This window comes from Geotrypetes seraphini, chromosome 12 (assembly GCF_902459505.1).
Source record: "Geotrypetes seraphini chromosome 12, aGeoSer1.1, whole genome shotgun sequence".
Classification (NCBI taxonomy): Eukaryota; Metazoa; Chordata; class Amphibia; order Gymnophiona; family Dermophiidae; genus Geotrypetes; species Geotrypetes seraphini.
This window is the reverse complement of record NC_047095.1, coordinates 116,407,922-116,426,470: the sequence shown is the minus strand read 5'-3', so window position 1 is coordinate 116,426,470 and position 18,549 is coordinate 116,407,922. Positions and strand designations below refer to the sequence as shown.

The following is an 18,549-nucleotide window of genomic DNA, read 5'->3' as shown; positions in this document are numbered from 1 at the left end:
CAGAGCAGTGTAGAGTATTCAGCACACTGGCGGGTGCTAAAAACCTCATGCACAGTTTTGTAAATTAAGGGGGGGGTAGTATTTGTCATTTTCTTCATAATTCTTCATTTGGGGGGGGGGGGGGTCCACTTTTTCCTTGAATCTGGATCAGTTTGGTCAATTTATTTTTTGGCATTCAGGCCAGCCCTTATTCTACCTAGGGAGTTTCAAGGTTTCTCCCTATACTTTTCACTCAACCTCCTCGGGCCGCACCAGAACCCCTTGCACTTTAAAAGGTAAGGGGATCTTCAGAATGGGGTGAGGACTGGAGAAGGAAGGACATCCTGGACCATGGGGGCCTCTGGAGCAGCTGATTTGGGAAAGATGATGAATGGCAGGGCATGTGGTGGACTGGGGGATGGGAAGGAGGCGGAAGGGAGAAAGTGTGGTGGGTGGGAAAATTTGGGGAGGATGCAAGGAGAGGTATTGGGGGCCCCCCTTCATTTTTGCTCTGGGCCCCAAAGTGTCTAACACCAGGCCTGCTTAGCACTGTCAACATTTGGAACCCTAGGCTGTTGCCTATGTCTAAAACCAGCTTGAGTATCATTTTAACAGGTTTGTTCCAGGAGGAATGATGTTGGAAAAATCACTAAGATATATGCCAAGAGAACAGAACAGCTGCCGTTTTCTAAACTTAAAAAGGGCTCTGCGTCTTTAAAGAAAACAAAACAAAAAAAAAGAGTCCCGCCCCTTATTTGCCCACGTTCAAAATCCGGCGCTCCCTCCAAATCTCGCGAGAGTTGGAGCGTCCTGACCCGCGCTAGCGGAAATGACCTGGACGTCATAACCGTTCCCTTCTTGGTTCCGTCAGGCGACTCTCGCGAGAGCAAAGAAAGAGGCGGATTTAAACGAACCGAAGAAAAAAAAAAAAAAGCCCTGGAGGAAGCGTGGGAAAGGCCGGAGCGACGATGGTAAGGAGAAGGGACGGTTTCCGCGATTCCCCTCGGGGTGCAAGTGGTACGACCACGCGCTTATAGGTGCTGTGCCGAGCGCGCGCCGAACCCCGCGTCTGTGGGGTTTTTTTTCCAGCGCGTTGGGTTCTGGGAAGGAGCTGAGCGTTCTGTCACGTGGGCTGCGTCCGTGCCTGTGTTTGCCGAGTGGCTGCTCGTGGGCCTCGTCCTCGGTGCAGTCGCTTCTGATCTCGCATGCAACTATTACCACTGCTATGAATTATTTCTATAGCGCTACCAGATGTACGCGGCGCTGTACAGAGTCCCAAAGAAAACAGTCCCTGCTCCAAAGCGCTTACAATAGACAGACAAATAGGATGTCATGGATACACTTAAGGGGAACGGTTAAGCAGGTGGGCGGTGGGAGAGTACAGGACAATCAAGCCATTGTGACATCACTGAGGAGGTTGGCTCTTATTGGTGGAATGTGGCGTTATGACATCACAATCCCAGCTCGGCTTCTCAGAGACTGAAACGCTTCACACTACTACTATGAATTATTTCTAGAGCGCTACCAGGTGTACCGAGTGCTGCACAGAGTCACAGAGAAGACAGTCCCTGCTCCAAAGAGCTTACAATCTAAACAGCCAAGACAGACAGATAGGATGTCATAGATAAGCAGGTGGGCGGTGGGAGAGTACAGGACAATCAAGCCATTGTGACATCACTGAGGAGGTTGGCTCTTATTGGTGGAATGTGGCGTTATGACATCACAATCCCAGCTCGGCTTCTCAGAGACTGAAACGCTTCACACTACTACTATGAATTATTTCTAGAGCGCTACCAGGTGTACCGAGTGCTGCACAGAGTCACAGAGAAGACAGTCCCTGCTCCAAAGAGCTTACAATCTAAACAGCCAAGACAGACAGATAGGATGTCATAGATAAGCAGGTGGGCGGTGGGAGAGTACAGGACAATCAAGCCATTGTGACATCACTGAGGAGGTTGGCTCTTATTGGTGGAATGTGGCGTTATGACATCACAATCCCAGCTCGGCTTCTCAGAGACTGAAACGCTTCACGCTACTACTATGAATTATTTCTAGAGCGCTACCAGGTGTACCGAGCGCTGCACAGAGTCGCAGAGAAGACAGTCCCTGCTCCAAAGAGCTTACAATCTAAACAGCCAAGACAGACAGATAGGATGTCATAGATACACTTAAGGGGAACGGTTAAGCAGGTGGGCGGTGGGAGAATACAGGACAATCAAGCCATTGTGACATCACTGAGGAGGTTGGCTCTTATTGGTGGAATGTGGCGTTATGACATCACAATCCCAGCTCGGCTTCTCAGAGACTGAAACTCTTCACACTACTACAATGAATTATTTGTAGAGCGCTACCAGGTGTACCGAGCGCTGTACAGAGTCGCAGAGAAGACAGTCCCTGCTCCAATGAGCCTACAATCTACACAAACAGGGTGTCATGCATATTGCTGCTGAACAGCCAACACAACCAGCAAGGTTAGGGATGGGGAGGGGCAGACACAGGGTGAAATATGGACCTAGCCAGTTAGTGGAAACAGTTAGAAAAGCAGTGAGCTAGGTAAGCACAGAAAATTAGGACAGAAAAAAAAGCAGCCCTAACTTTATGCACCAAGTTTAATCAGGCTCCTGTCTGATTGGTGAGCGCCTGCTTAAACTCACCTAGGCAGACCCCAACCCCCCCACCTCACTATTTGCAATTCACCCTCCCTCTCCCTGAAAGAAATGGAAGGCTCTCCCAGTCCCCCCCATACCTACCAAAAGCTTCCCTGTAATCTTCTGGAAATGACCAGAATCTCTTCCTTTTGTAATCCGCCTAGAACCGCAAGGTATTGGCGGAATAAAAGAAACTAATGTAATATAAAAGTAAAAATTTTAGAAAGCTATTAATAACTTTGTTTTAGTAAATTAAGTGTGGTTGTGTGAAATAATGAGCTTGATATTTATTCATTTAATTATATTTTGTTGTCTATGCCGTTGTCCCCAAAGAGCTCAGAACAGGTTACAAGTTAAACATACATAATTTCAGCACAATTTCAGCACAATACATAATTTCACACTAGGGTCTAATATTAATATATACAGTGGAACCTTGGTTTACGAGCATAATTCGTTCCAGAAGCATGCTTGTAAACCAAATTGCTCGTATATCAAATTGAGTTTCCCCATAGGAAGTAAGGGAAATTCGCTTTGATTTGTTTCACCTCCTCCTCCCCCCCCCCCCCCCGAGGCTACCGGTGCTGCTCCATCACCCCCCTCCTCCACCCGCTGCGTGCCGGTGCCATTTAAGGAGAGATCCCACCCCTTGCCTGGGCTGGGCCTTGAGCATCTGCACATGCTCAAGGCCTTCTGGATTTCGTTCTCTGAGACTACATTCATTACAATAAGAGGTGGACAAAACAGACAAGTACAAAAGGAAAAACGGGTGGAACTACAAATTAAAGAAAAGAAGGTAAGAACAGAAAGGGAAGGGAGGTTTTTATCCAATAAAGATGAGCAAGCCGGGCAAAAGTTTCAAGATTCAAGTACATCTTTATATAGCCGACATTTTAGTGTTCATTTGAATCTATTAAGGATCCTTTCTTCCCTAATATAAGATGGTAGTGAGTTCCATATTTGTGGAACTGTAACTGAAAAAATTGTCTCCAGTCGTGTGTGTGTATATATATATATTTTTTTTTAATTTGTTTATAATTTTACAAATTGTTAAACAACAATGTAATAGAAATAAACATTTAAGAAGAAACATAACATAAATTATAAATCAAAGATTCCACAAATTTAACTAAGTTCATAGTCCACAAACTAGGGAGAGAGAATCCTACACCTCCAAGGGAAGTTGGTTTTCCAAGAAATGTTCATTCAAATTAAATTAGGAGATCAAACAGTTGGATTAAATTAAATTATCATCCTGGTTAATAGAAAAGGCATGGAGGGGATTGGAGCTTAACCAGCTGCCTTACCCTCAAGAAAAAATTTCAACTGATCAGGTTCATAAAATATATATCTATTATTCTGATAGGTAATACAGCATTTACAGGGAAAGCGTAACTGAAAAGTTGCTCCTATACTCAAAATTGGCTGATGATAAATTAAAAATTTCTTTCGTCTATCTTGAGTCCATTTTGATACATCAGGAAAAATTGAGACTTTTGAACCATGAAATTCTGAATTGTCAGTTTTATAGAATAGACGAAGAACTGCTTCCTTATCTTGTTGAAAAACAAAGGTTACCAATAAAGTTGCTCTTCCCATAATTTCTTCTTGTTGAGATGTTTCCAGGATGGCTGTGAGATCTAAATCTCCTGCTACGGTTCCTTTTCCTTTATCTTCTTTAGGAATATTTAAATATATATGTATATTTATTTATGGTTTATTTCTCTGTTTTTGTCTTTACCATCTGCTGCAGCTCTTCTACTCTTTCTTCAAATCTCTGGTGGGAAAGGATGTGGTGGTGGAGCTGAAGAATGACTTAAGGTGTGTGCTTCAAATCTGCTTTAACTATTTGCACTCTTTGCCTGCCAGAACACATGGGACGCTTGGAGGCCGCAAGTGATTTGCAAAGACATTGACTGCATAATCCTGCCTTGTAGTAGCTTCTGTTCAAATTTGGTTATACCCCCGCTCCAGATCTCCACAGATATACAGTGCTTACACTATATAATTCCAGCGATCATGTTGAGCCCTAAAAGCATAAATATGTACTAACCCATGCTTAGGTCAGGGTTAAAAGAGGATTCGTTCAGCAGAAATATGTTGATGTTATGGAGACACTGCACTACAAACAAAATCTTTACCTATCTTAAATGTAATTAGCACTATGACAATCACTTTTGCTTTCTGTAAAACGGACTTATTTTTATGAAGATTTTAACACAAAACCCGTTAATGAAAATAAAACAAGTTGGTCAACATACTTGTGTTTAATGTAAGAGGAAAATGTAGGCAGATTTTTAAACACCACAGTGCATTTCAAATAGTTGGCATCCAGCTGCAGTTGAATTCAAGTAACTGCTAAGTTTGTGTTGGACACGGAAACAAATATGTCCCCGCAGGAACTCAGTTTCCCAGCCCCGTCTCCGTGAGTTTTGTCCCTGCCCCGTTCCTCTAAGTTCTGCCCTAACCCCACAAGCCTCAAACACTTACGATTTTAAAGTGTTTGAGGCTTGTGCAGATGAGGATGGAGCTTGCAGGAACGGGGCAGAGACAGGATGGGAAAACGAGTTCCCGCTGGGACGGGGAAAAATTTGTCCCCGTGTCATCCTCTAGTTTCTGTTATTCACTCACAAAACTCTTCAAAGGAACCTCAGTCCAGCATTTTTCATTCCATAGTCACATGGGAGGTGAGCACGCCAGTGATGATGTGCTGTCTCTGCGACATTTACAAGCATGTTTATGCCCGCCACTGGCCAGATGTAAGCGTTTGTACCGAAATGCTGACTTAGATTCTATTCTAGAACATCTGGCTCTCTAGATGCCATTTCAGAGTAGCCCCCCCCCCATCTGCAATATTGTTTACAAAAGGTAAGGACATCCCATGTCTTCTTGCCTTATTTACATTGGCGTTACAGGATTTTTTTTGTAATGACCTTCTCTTTGGTCTGTTTTGCAAAATAAGTTGAAGTTTCTTCATCTATTTTGTTGCACACTAGTTTTTGAATCGCACAGAGCCTAAGTTAAATATACAATATCAAGGATGGTTTTTCCTGCCTATGAGGTTTTAGCCTGAACACCTTATATCCATTCGTGGATGGTGGAAGGGGCTTTTTCCATCCTTGACTTATTGTGCTTTTGGCCTGTTTATATGCAATTAATACCTTGTTGCACGGTCCATGTGAATGTGTGATTTACTTCTGTTTTGTCTGTTACAGTATTTGTGGGACGCTGCATTCGGTTGACCAGGTAAGGAAGTGCATGGCTTTTCCCTCCCTTCTTTTATGTAGTTGGTTTGGCACTAGCATTCAGCTTAATGTGAGAGAGACTGCCAATGGTGTTGGGCTCTTAATCGCACAAGCCTCGAACACTTAGGATTTTAAAGTGTTTGAGGCTTGTGCAGATGAGGACAGAGCTTTCAGGAATGGGACAGGGACAGAAAAAGAACTCGCTGGGAAGACAGGAAAAAATTTGTCCCCGTGTCATTCTCTACTTTGGATGTCTTCCCTATAACTGGGTTTTTTGTGGGGGTTTTGTTATTCTTTTTTGAAATTTTGCAATTTAAAAATTGTTTTGAATGACTTGTAATGGTTTAGTGCAGTAATCAAAACTTTTGAGGTTTTTTTCTGACGCTGCTGGTGCTGTTTTTCCTCTCACTAATTACGAGGGCTTTAAAAACCTTTTTTTATTAGATTTGATTGCTTGAATACTGGTTTGGAGGATTTTCTTTGATATGCAGCTTCGTAGGGTCAGGTGTTCAATATCTGTCTCCTGATCGCTGCTGGAAAATATTTTTAAATCTCTTCTGGAAGTTCCCCAATATAGCTTCCTCTTAACTCAGTGGTCTTGACTAATTTGTAAGCCAAGGTCACTTTGGATCCAAATGAGCTGAAGAGTCGCCAAATATCTTCGTATGCGGAAACAGTGGTGACCAATGTGTGTCCACTAGCCTGCCTTCAAATTAATCACTGGGCGTACGCATATCTTCAGCAAGGTGGGCATTTCCAAATACATTTTCTTGTCCTTTGAGCATGCAGCTGCTTCCCCCATCCATGTCCCCTTTCCTGGTGTAAGAGAAGCAGAGTAGTGAAAAAAAGCCCATAATGATGATACAGACACTCTTGAGGGCCACCAGTGGCTCTTGGGCCTTGCACTGAAGAGCCCTGCCTCATCTGAATCGCTCTGTTGACTAATCAGTTATCTATTGGTGGGAATTACTAGTTGCAGACGGAAAAATCGGTAACTACAAATTAACTCCCATTTTCTTTTTTTCTTTTGCTGGCAGTACTTGAATATCAAATTGACTGATATCAGCGTGACAGACCCTGAGAAGTATCCACACATGGTAAATCCTGATTTGAGTCTTAAATCCTAAACGGAACCTTGGGCAAGACCCTGCGTCTCTGATTCAGTTCTAATCCCCAGTTTGTCACATCTTTCCATTTTTATCATCCAAGTGTAAATATTCTCCTGACTTCTGCACCCCCAAGATGGCTTTTGCATGTGTGTATCTCAAGAGTGGTTCTCAACTCAGTACTCACTATCTTTATTACCTTGGTCGTAGCCAACAGGCCATGTTTTCAGAATATCCTTAATGAATTTGCATGGGAGACATGCATGCCTAATACATTCACCGTGTGTAAGTCTTTCTCGTGCATAGTTTTGTGGGTATCCTGAAAATCTAACTTTGGCGATCGGGCCGGGAGTGAAGACTAAAATCCCAGCTAGTTCAAGTTCAATTTATTTAATATACCGCAAATATAAAACCAAAGTTTTTACAATTAATATAAATTGGGGAGGTAAAACGATAAGGTTAGATTACTTTAAAATTTGCTAGGGAAAAGGGGGAAGCCATTGTATAACCTACTTAAAAGAAAAAACTGTGAGCAAAATGCTTGAGACATATGCATGAGATATGTATATGCAAATCTATTTGTTATGGAGATCTGAAAAAACTGCATTGAGAACTACTGACCTGGAGCTGTAAAGCACCTGGATTACATAAGAATAGTCTTACTGGGTCAGACCAATGGTCCATCAAGCCCAGTAGCCTGTTCTCATGGTGGCCAATCCAGGTCCCTAGTACCTGGCCAAAACCCAAAAAGTAGCAACATTCTAGACAGAATCTCAAAGAATAGCAAGATTATGGAATCCCAGAGTGTAACAAAATCCCAAAGAGTAGCAACATTCCATGCTACCGATCCAGAGCAAGCAGTGGCTTCCCCTATGTCTGTCTCAATAACAGACTATGAACTTTTCTGCCAGGAAATTGTACAAATCCTTCTTAAAACCTATTTGAATGAAATGGGGTTCGTCTGATCTTGCTCTTTTCTATTCTTGTCTCGTTGCCATGTTCCCTTTCAGTTGTCCGTGAAGAACTGCTTCATCCGAGGCTCGGTGGTACGCTATGTGCAGCTGCCGGCAGACGAGGTGGATACCCAGCTCCTGCAAGACGCAGCCCGCAAAGAAGCCATGCAGCAGAAGCAGTGATGTCGCTACCAGAGTGGCTTGCACAGAATTGGATTGGATGGAGCAGGCAAGCAGGGTCATTGGTGATATGACCCTGCCCAATATATTTCTCCTCCCATTTTCCCTACACATAAAACAAATCCCAGCATCTACCCAAAACACCGATTCTTAACTACAGTCTTCACACAGCCCTGTTTTTAGAGCAGTGAAGATAAGACATACATGAGTCGTACTTGCATACATTTCAGCTGAGAGCCAAGCTGATCAATGTATGTGATGTCTCGAAGAACAGGTGCACTTGGGCGTGATATAGAGTTGAGAACCACTAGTGCAAGCGAATGCAGAACCATATCTGCCCTGTCCTGAAAAATGGTTCAAGGTGATGACAGCAGCACTGAAAATGGTATACCAGGGCTGCAATATTCTTGTAGATTGAATTAGGAAATATTGAAATGGGTTTTCAAAAATGAAGCCTTCAGGTAAACTGCCACTGAATCCTTGTCTATTCTCTCACCAGCTGTGACCCTTTGGACCGGGTCTTTAAGCAGACCGGTATGTCGGATCAAATTCCATAATTAAAAAAAAAAGAACCTCTTTATTTTGAAAGATTAATAACTGTAGTTTCCAGGATTCCTGACTTTGGTGTTTGAAGTGGAGAATGAAACTGGGACAAATTTTTTCCTGTCCCCACAGGAACTTAATTTCGCCGCCCCTGCCCCTTCCTGTAAGCTCTGGCTTAACCCCACAAGCCTCAAACATTTATGATTTTAAAATGTTTGAGGCTTGTGCAGATGAGGCTGGAGCTTGCAGGACTGGGGCAGAGACAGGAAAAGAAATCTCGGGGATGGGGAAAAATTTGTCCCCGTGTCATTCTCTAGTTTGAAGCTACATGTCCAACGTTCCTGAAGCTCTTAAAATTTGGTTGTAAATAGGGACGGAGGTGGGTTTTTCTGTTAAAATATACTTCGCCCTTGTTCTAATAACTAGTTTGAGCTGCTGGATTTTCCTAGTCAGTTAATTTTAGATCTGGGCAGATCCACCAGGCTTATTTCATGATGGTCAGGCTGAAGCGATGGGTTTAGTTCACCAGCTTCCTTCATCCCTCCCTCCCCTCTCTGAAACTGGAGAGAAAGACAGTAGGAGCCAGTAGAAACATGCTGACAAATATTAGTATTTAATTTGGGGAGATTTTTACTGTATGGATATTTGCCAACTGAAGACACATTCTGTTTTGGTTATGTTCAAACCCAAGTAAGATGGCTGGAATAGCAAGATAGTTGTGTGTGCATTTTTTGTGTTGGAAGGTGGGGCTTTTGTTTCTCTTTGTTGTGATCAGTACGATCTGGAGACCAGATGAAACTTTTTTCTTTTTTTCTATCTGTGTGATACATTTTATTTGTATTATGAAAGAGATATTTTGGAAATAAAAACAGAATCACCTGCTGACTTTTTGTCCTGTCTGTTTATTTATTTAGATTTCTATCTCGTCCTCCCCAAAGAGCTTGGAACTGGTTACTGTTTACATTCACAGTGTTACAATATAGGGCTTACGTACAGTGTGTTGTAATATATATCTTCACAGGATTACTTACTGATGCTGGTGAAGGGTTGAGGGAGTGACTAGGCAAAGAGATAGGTTTTTATAACTTTTCTAAAGTTAAGAAGCCCTTTAACCCTTTCAGGACCAAGGGACATATTTGTCCTATAACTTTAAAATCCTATAAATTTTGATTGGGATAGCCTACAGTTCTAAATTTGATATGTACGGATTCCATATGATACTGCCTTTATGTAAACAAACTGGTTCCGACATTCATTCATTAGCGTCGTTGCCAGATTGACGAGAAGATTCACTTGCCACACTGTCCATAAGCCAGAAGTGTGATTTTTTTAAATAAAAATAATGATATTTCACAAAAAAAAATCAATTTTTTGGCATCTGCAAGCCCTTTTTACCATAAAAATGTCGTCAAAACCACAAAAATTGGCCTACGATCCTTATGGTCCTGAAAGGGTTAAGGGCTCTGATATGAGGAGCTAGGCTGTTCCAGAGATTTAGATTTTTTTTCCAGGGTACCGTAAGGTAATGGCGGAATAGAAATCTCTAATGTAATGTAATGCACTGAAGAATTTGAATGTCAGCACCACTATTTCACCTGCATAAGGTATTGGAGAAATTCTTTCTGATTTAGTAAGAAGATCCTAGGGCAGGGCTTCCCAAACTAGGTTGTGACAATCCCCCTCTCCCATGGGGTTTCAGCTGGGGTGGGTGCCTGTAGAAATGAGTCACAGCCATAGAAAGTTTGGCAAGTGTGTCCTAGAGAGAGTGGTGAGGCTTGCATTCAGGAGAATGGTCTTCATCGTGCCATTTCCAGCAGTCAAAGAGCTATTTTTAGATTCTGTGCCTGCTTTCATGGCAGAATTCTGGGAGCCTCTTCGTATTGGTAGCTGAAGCAATGATCTTGGTAAATAAAGAGTCATTAACCACTGGTTATTAGCAAAAACTGTGATAGGAGAAAAATGTATCTGTGGTCCTGTCATGATTGGTGACCTTGCAATATTGTTATACCACGGTTAGTAATTCTCTCCCCCCCCCCCCAATCATATGTTCAAGCAACCACAAACAGTTTTCAAACTAGCATGAGCCATTTTTAATCATGAATATTAATGGTCAGCATTACAATAGTCATGGTAAGTGACCAAAGCTGCAGTGAGGTTGCTATACAAAGGGTCTGTCTGAATAGTTTTTGCAGTCTCGCTTTCCAGCCCCCACCCCTTCTGAGTATCTATATTTTGTCTGGGTATTTTGGAGACATTCCCAGGACCCATCACAACGTTATCTGGCTGGGTAAAATTAGAAGGGCAAGTTAGTCTATACAAGAAGCTTTCCTAAAGTCAACTGCATAAAGCTATGTGGTTAAATTTTATCCAGACATATTTAGAGAAATGCCACTGCAGTCCAGATTATGCACCGTTTGCCAGCTTAATGACTATAGTCCATATTGCCACTCATTGGCCAGCTTTGTGCAATGCTCAGTATTAAGAACATAAGCAGTGCCTCCGCCGGGTCAGACCATAGGTCCATCATGCCCAGCAGTCCGCTCCCGCGGCGGCCCAAACAGGTCACCTGTCTGAATCATCAGAAGGGGCCCCCTTGCCACCCTGGTTTCCCATTGAAGTCCTATCTTCCCATCGAAGTCCTAACCCTCCGGTTTTGCACATGCACGACCTGGTCGGGTTTCTATACTTATTTCCTGGATACTTCTCTCAGTATCCCACGATCCCTTTATCCCTCAGGAATCCGTCCAATCCCTGTTTGAATCCCTGTACCGTACTGTGCCCGACCACCTCCTCCGGCAGCGCATTCCAAGTGTCCACGACCCTCTGGGTGAAAAAAAACTTCCTTGCATTTGTTTTGAACCTATCTCCCTTCAGTTTCTCCGAGTGCCCCCTCGTACCTGTTGTCCCCTTCAGTCTGAAGAATCTGTCCCTATCCACCCTCTCTATGCCCCTCATGATCTTGAAGGTCTCTATCATATCTCCCCTGAGCCTCCTTTTTTCCAGGGAGAAGAGCCCCAGCTTATCCAACCTCTCGGCGTATGGGCAGTGTTCCAGCCCTCTTACCAGTTTCGTCGCTCTCCTTTGGACTCTCTCAAGCACCGCCATGTCCTTCTTGAGGTATGGCGACCAATACTGCACGCAGTATTCCAGATGCGGACGCACCATCGCTCGATACAATGGCATGATGACTTCCCGCGTAATGGCATGATGACTTCCCGCGTTGGAGATGGATAAATACTCCCCCCCCCCACACACCCATCAAATCATGTGCTGTGCAACAGAAAGGCCAGTTATTCTTTACAGTTGCCCGTTTTTCATAGTTTCAATGCTGTAGAACTGAACCTCAAATTATAACTCTATAATGGCAGCAATGAATTTTAAATAAATCTCCATCTCTTCAAGTGTACGTGGAAACGAAATGAGGAACCTACCAAGACACAAAGGAGCCCGACTTGATTTTCATTCATCTCTGGTTATGATTTAGAGCAAGTGGATGTCTTGTCCCCTCTGCTTTCCCTTCCCTCTTGTCTCCAGCTAGTGCAAAACCCTCTGAAGGTTGTGATACTGCTTTGCATCTGCTCCATCTTTTTTAGCTTTTTTTTTTTTTAAAAATCAGCTTGCAAGGAAATAAAGGGTGGAGGGTATAATTGTTGGCAGTGGTTATTTTGTACCTAAATGTTCAGGACTGGATGCCATCTGGATATCTGCACTAAATATCTGTGTATGGGGCAGTTAAGATCAGTGACCTTGGAGTATGGTCACACTAGTCTTTTCCCCATTGAACAGTGGCAGTGCCTGGTTAAATCATTAATTTGCCCTCAGACACTTAACTGCATAGTGCCACAATAGGGTCTGCTTGAATTTTCAACAGCATTATCCAATTAAGTACTGCAGAAAATCCAATCTATGTTAAGTAGCTCTGAATATGGGGCCCTTAATCCATTTGTAAAATCACAAAGTCCAGCAGCTGTTTTAGTCACACTTGGAAGATCATTAAGCAGGTTTATTAAACTTAATACAGTATACCACCTAACTACTGAAGCTTGACTGAGAACTGCTGTCTCTCAGGATCAGGAAAGCAATGAACTGAATAAAGGGAAGCAGATTTGTTTGATACCAAGTCAGCCTTGGGCCTTTGTTTCTTTAACCATAAGACCTGTTCAACCAAAGACACAAGAAGTTAATATTTATAACTCTGTTTCCATCATATTACTACCTCTCAAAGCTTCACAGTGGTTGCTTGTTGAGTGTAGGGTTACAATTTAAAATCTGGGTGCAGAAGGACATGGTGTGGACTGCCCTGGGCACTGACAGGGGTTCCAGTGCCTCCCATTCATCCCCACCCCAGCGATGGGATGGGTCTCTGAAGGGCACCCTTCCCCACCACCATTACCTCTTCAAATCTTCACCGACAGCAACCAGCGTTACCTATGTGCTGCCTGCACCAGCCTTGTCCCTCGCGCTGATGTTCATGGCCAAGAAATGCTGTTTTTAGCGGGGGGAGACAGGAGAGGGCGGCCGTAGAAGCAGGAGAGAGCAGCTGGAGCGCCAGCGAGTGAAGGAAATCACTCGCGGTATGCTCCGACCGCCTTGTCCTGTACTAAAGTCGGGCCTCACCAATCAGGAGAAGGGTAGAAGGGTATAGATAGAGTATTACTATACAGGTCCTGGACCTGATGGGCCGCCGCGTGAGCGGACTGCTGGGCATGATGGACCTCTGGTCTGACCCAGCAGAGGCACTGCTTATGTTCTTATGTAAGTGACGTCAGAAGGAAGGCTCAGCCAGTACAAGCACTGAGTATTCCAGCCTGCTTGCTGCTGGTGAAGAGGTTTGGGGCTGGGTTGGCAGGAAAGAACACATCCCCCCCAATTTGGTGCACAGGGCACCAAATTCTCTGCACCACTACAGGCACAGGTTCACTTTATGGTTCATTCTTGAGGTATACTTTAGTACAGTCACTTTAGGCTTTGTAAGCTTGGAAGCCATGGTATACAAGCAGTGGTGTAGTAAGGTTGAGCGGTCATGTCGGTGTTGGCTCGCCCTTTGACGTCACTTCCTAGGTGCGGGTCCTGGAAGTGACATCGGAGAAAGCGTCGATGCCGACGCGGGCAGCAATCTCATACTGGGGAAGTAAAAAAGGTACGGCAAGGGAGAAGAGGAGGGGTTCTGTGCCCCTAGCAAGATGGTGCCTGAGGCAGACCGCCCCCCCCCCCCTTTACTACTCCACTGTATACAAGTCCCGTCTCATTTACCCTTTGTCTTTAGCAGTACAAAGTATACTTAAGCGTGGTAACATGCCTGCCAGTGACGGTCTTGAAATTTCCATAGCTTTATTTGTTATTACTTATGTTTTATCTTCTTTGTCCTGGACAGATTGTGAGCTCTGTTGAATAGGGTCTTACATATTCGTGTACAGCGCACTTCCTTAATGATAAGTAGTAATAATAGTATTTTGGCTTTAAGAACATAAGCATTGCCATAGTTGGACACCTCAAAGATCCATCAAGCCCAATAGCCAGTGGTCAAATCCAGGTCACAAGTACCTGGCATTATCCAAACTTCACTGGCTCCCAGTTCACTCCAGAGTCCTCTTTAAACGTGCCTGTTTAGCATTCAAGATCCTACATGGCATCCTCCCTCCCGTTATCCCACTCTTCTGGAACTCCTCTAACCCTAATTCCACTAGATCCTCCCAAAAACTGAAACTATCATTCCCCTCTACAAAAGGTATATCCCGCGTAGGAAAACTAGGAACATCCCTCCCCTTTAGAACCACAGAACTCTGGAATAACCTCACCTCCCCACTCATAGTTTCAAGTTCCCTCCAATCCTTCTGCAAACACCTGAAAACTTGGCTCTTTTCAAAAATCTAACACCTCCCGCTCTTTGGTTCTTTATCTTCCTAGCTCCTTTCCTATAACCCTTCATTGTAGCTCCTTTTCAACCTAACCCTGTAAACCGTGCCGAGCTCTACGCTTGTGGAGATGATGCGGTATAGAAACCTAAGGTTTAGTTTAGATTTTATACTGCTTTTCTAGAAATAAGCAGTGGATTCCCTCCAGTCCATTTAATAATGGCTTAATGGACCTTTAAAAAAAAAAAAGCCTGCTATGCTAACTGCATTTATTACATTCTGTGGCAAACAAATTCGAGTTTAATTAGGTACTGAAAGAAGAAATATTTTCTCCAGTTCGTTTTAAAATGACTACTTAGTAAATTCCTTGCATGCGCCCTAGTCCTAGTATATTTGCAAAGAGTAAATTTGCAATTCATGTCTTCCCATTCCACTCATAATTGAATGTTATCCAGGTAGAGCTGCAACACCATGGTTATATTACTACTGTACTGTATTTGCTTGTATCATGGCGCTAAAGTTACCTGCCGACCAATAGGTGGCGCTGCCGATACGCTGTAACGCAGCTTCGCTCACACGTAGCGGTTGGGGTGACCGTTGTCGGTCAGCAGGTGACGCTGCTGCCACGCCATAAACCCGATTGCGTCACATTTATATATAGTGGTTCGGCCATTTGTTAGCATCACCCACCCAGAGCTCTCCAGTGACAGCTTCCCGGCGGCAGGTGGCGCTGTGACCGCCTACACCTCGCTTCGCCGCGTTCTTCCTGCACTTCAGGACCCTGGATGCGGGGGCTGTCCCAGGCTCGCCTGACTAGATGTAGTGAAGGGAAAGCTGCTTCCGTCGTTATCGTCGGCTAGGGCAGAGTACCGGCGTGTACGTCTGGTAGGTCGGGAGAGAAAAGAGAGGGCTGGGCAGGGGCAGCCGCAGGTCGAATGTGTGTGTGTGGGGTGGGGTGGGAGAGGGGTCTTGAGATGGGGGCGTGGCCTGGAAGGCGGAAGAGGCCCGGCAAAGGACACGTGGGTGCTGCGGGGGACAGGTGAGAGTTTGGGGCAGTTGTTGTTTCGTGTATATGTCTTTTCTTGGGAAGTCGATAAATTATTATTCTTATTCTGCTGTTGATCCCAATTCTTGCCTGCAGTAGTTTGGAGCATTCCCTGCTTGGATCACTTGGCATCAGTTGTGTTCTAGTTCTTGATTCTTTGTCTCCCCCCCCCCCCTCCCAGCCTTAATTCTGCCAAAGAGGATCAGAACTGAAGGGAGGCAGAACCAGGGTTGGATCAGCCCTGTGGGGATGAGCACAGGGCAGAATAGATGGTAAATGCAAGTGGTGGTGTCCTAATCTGGGGAAAGCAGTGTCTTGCGTGTGCTGGATGGAAAAAGGATAAAGGGATGATGGATTTGATAAACTGCCTTTCTGTGGTACAACCAAAATAGGTTTTATAGTGGGGGAGGGGGGGAGTGTTTCTTCCTTTGCAGCTCAGATAAGACTTGCTTTTTTGGTGGGGACCCCAACACCAGATGGTGTTTATTTATTTTAGGTATTTACATACCGCCTATCAAAGTTGTCTTAAGTGGTATTCAATCAGGTACTCATTTTCCCTATCTGGCCTGGTGGGCTCACAATCTGTCTAATGTACCTAGTTATTGATATACTAGTACTTAAGCCGGTTACATTAACGGGTGCGAAAATAGATGTGTGTGTCTGTCTCTCTTTCTTTCTCTCTCTCTCCTTGGCCGCTTTCTGTCTGTTTACATACTTGATGTAATAAAAAAATGCGAACAAGAAAGGGATTTGGGGGTACTGATTGACAGTACCCTAAAGCCATCGGTACAATGTGCGGTGGCGGCGGCGAAGAAAGCTAACAGAATGTTAGGCATAATTAAGAAAGGGATCACGAGTAGATCGGAAGATGTCATAATGCCACTTTATAGAACAATGGTCAGACCGCACTTAGAATATTGTGTCCAACACTGGTCTCCATACCTCAAGAGGGATATAACTCTGTTGGAGAAAGTGCAGAGGCGAGCCACGAAACTTGTCAAAGGAATGGAGCATTTGAGCTATAAAGAACGACTCAGGAAACTGGGATTGTTTACCCTCGAGAAGAGAAGACTGAGAGGGGATTTGATAGAGACTTTTAAAATATTAAAAGGATTTGATATAATAGACCAAGAAGCAGCATTGCTAACATTTTCTGATGTGACACGGACAAGAGGTCATAGCCTGAAACTGAGCGGCAGCAGGTTCAGGACAAATGTCAGGAAGTTCTGTTTCACACAGCGAGTGGTGGGTGCTTGGAATGCACTCCCGGAGGAGGTTGTGGCGGAGACTACTCTACTGGGATTCAAGCGCAGGTTGGATGCACACCTTCTTGCATGTCATATTGAGGGATACGGTAAAGTCGGGTCTCCAAAAAGGAGTACCTAAATGGGCCGCCGCGTGTGCGGAGCACCAGACTAGATGGACCTCGGTCTGATCCGGTGAAGGCGTTTCTTATGTTCTTATGTTAAAAATGTTATAAATAAATTGTTATAAATACCTAAGTGGTGTAAATGCGCATGAGGCGAGTCTCTTTCATTTGAAAGGAAGCTGTGGAATGAGAGGGCACAGGATGAAGTTAAGAGGTGATAGGCTCAGGAGTAATCTAAGGAAATACTTTTTTACAGAAAGGGTGGTAGATGCATGGAATAGTCTGCCCTTAGAGCTGGTGGAAGCAAATACTGTGACTGAATTCAGGAAAGTATAGGACAGGCCCATGGTATCTCTTAGGGAGAGGAGGAGATAGTGGATACTGCGGATGGGCAGACTGGATGGGCCATTTGGCCTTTACTTACCATCATGTTTCTATCAGGGGGTTATGGTAAAATATGTACCTGGTCCTTTTTATATGAAGTTCACTGTAGTGCAGTGCTCTGTGGCCAGTCTACTAAAAATGACTTGTTTTGTGTGTTTTTCTTTTGGCCGTTTTTTTTTTTTTTTCTCCAAAAATGTTTTAAAAATAGATGCACATATTAGAAATGGTCTTTTTTGAACACATCTAGAAATTGTCTTTTTTGAAGGAAAAAAAAGACATTTTGCTGTTTTGAAAAAGGCCATTTCTCTGCCTGATTTTTGGACACACCTCCAAAAACGTCTAAGCTCGGATTTAGATGTCACATTGAAAATGGCCTTCTATGTCTCTCTCTTCCTTGAAAATTCCAAATCATTTTGCAGTGAACAACCTCTCTCCAACCGTCACTCTGCTAGTGCAGGAACTGCAGGATACCAGCTGACTGAGAGAAATGCCTGGGCGGCCGCACGAACCGAGCAGCACGGGTCCCGACCATCCGTTTCCCCTCCCCCTGTGGAAATCACCTTCAGAGGGGCGGATTTGAAGCCTCCGTTCGGGCTTACTGTCGGCAGCTCTTTTCACGGACCGAACAGCCAGGGCCCCGACCATCCGCTTCCCCTCCCCCTCCCCAGCTGGGAATCAACTTCAGGGGCGGATTTGAACCTTCCGATCGCCGCTCCCCCTACCTCCCCAGCCTCGCTCGCTCCTCCATCCATGCCGCCGCCGCCGAGATGGCGATCCAGGGCGGCCGGGTAATGGCGTACGCCACATGCGGCCACTGAAATAGGAAGGCCGCCGCAGCCTCCCTCCCGATCTGTGCTGTAGCTTTTCCGATTAGGGAGAGCTCTTTTTTGCTGGCTCCGGAACGAGTGTGGGGCCGTTACTGCAGCGGCGCGGGGTGGAGAGCAGGGAGGCTTGTCTGGCGAGCATGCGCACTCATACTGACCACAGGGTGGCAGATCAGGGAAGCATGGGGTAAGAGTACACATGCGCGCTTAGCGTTTTATTATATAGATTATATACGGAGGGATGTAAATTTATCAGGGCTGTGAAGTCGGTACATAAAACTTTCGACCCAGACTACTTTATGGTATCTCCACTTCAACTCCGTTATTTATATATCTGTATAGGTGTTGTACTACATGCAAGGTGTGGCTCCTTAGGATATTAGTTTAATTTATGTTTGGTTTTTTTTTTGTTTTTTTA

At 44.4% G+C, this 18,549-nt stretch overlaps 2 protein-coding genes across 6 annotated transcripts in view; both read left to right on the top strand.

Moving 5' to 3' along the window:
• Window positions 1-840: 840 nt before the first annotated feature.
• On the top strand, window positions 841-9,539 carry LSM2 (LSM2 homolog, U6 small nuclear RNA and mRNA degradation associated). 2 transcript variants are annotated; one of them, XM_033917112.1, is made up of 5 exons: window positions 841-950; window positions 4,381-4,448; window positions 5,843-5,873; window positions 6,910-6,969; window positions 7,989-9,539. In XM_033917112.1, exons 1-5 carry the CDS (start codon window positions 948-950, stop codon window positions 8,112-8,114), a joined length of 288 nt encoding a protein of 95 aa, XP_033773003.1. In that variant the 5' UTR covers window positions 841-947; the 3' UTR covers window positions 8,115-9,539. The 2 variants fall into 2 exon arrangements, with proteins under 2 accessions (XP_033773003.1, XP_033773002.1); XM_033917111.1 differs by lacking the exon at window positions 841-950 and adding an exon at window positions 3,283-3,423.
• Window positions 9,540-15,183: 5,644 nt separating this feature from the next.
• Window positions 15,184-18,549, top strand: part of VARS1 (valyl-tRNA synthetase 1) — a 49,777-nt gene continuing 46,411 nt past the window's right edge. Inside the window, exon 1 of one of the 4 annotated variants that reach the window (XM_033916987.1) lies at window positions 15,184-15,394. The gene's annotated coding sequence lies outside the window, so the exon portion shown is untranslated. Of the gene's footprint in view, window positions 15,395-15,478; window positions 15,549-15,578; window positions 15,827-18,549 lie in introns of those variants that run through there. The other 3 variants (XM_033916990.1, XM_033916988.1, XM_033916989.1) reach the window with 3 other exon arrangements.

Excerpts from the sequence above, each read along its gene's own strand:
- LSM2 (XM_033917111.1), top strand. The coding sequence starts at position 3,307 with ATGCTCAAGGCCTTCTGGATTTCGTTCTCTGAGACTACATTCATTACA. Across the intron at positions 4,449-5,842 it reads GAGCTGAAGAATGACTTAAG|TATTTGTGGGACGCTGCATT; the intron begins GTGTGTGCTTCA and ends TGTCTGTTACAG. Across the intron at positions 5,874-6,909 it reads CGCTGCATTCGGTTGACCAG|TACTTGAATATCAAATTGAC; the intron begins GTAAGGAAGTGC and ends TTTTGCTGGCAG.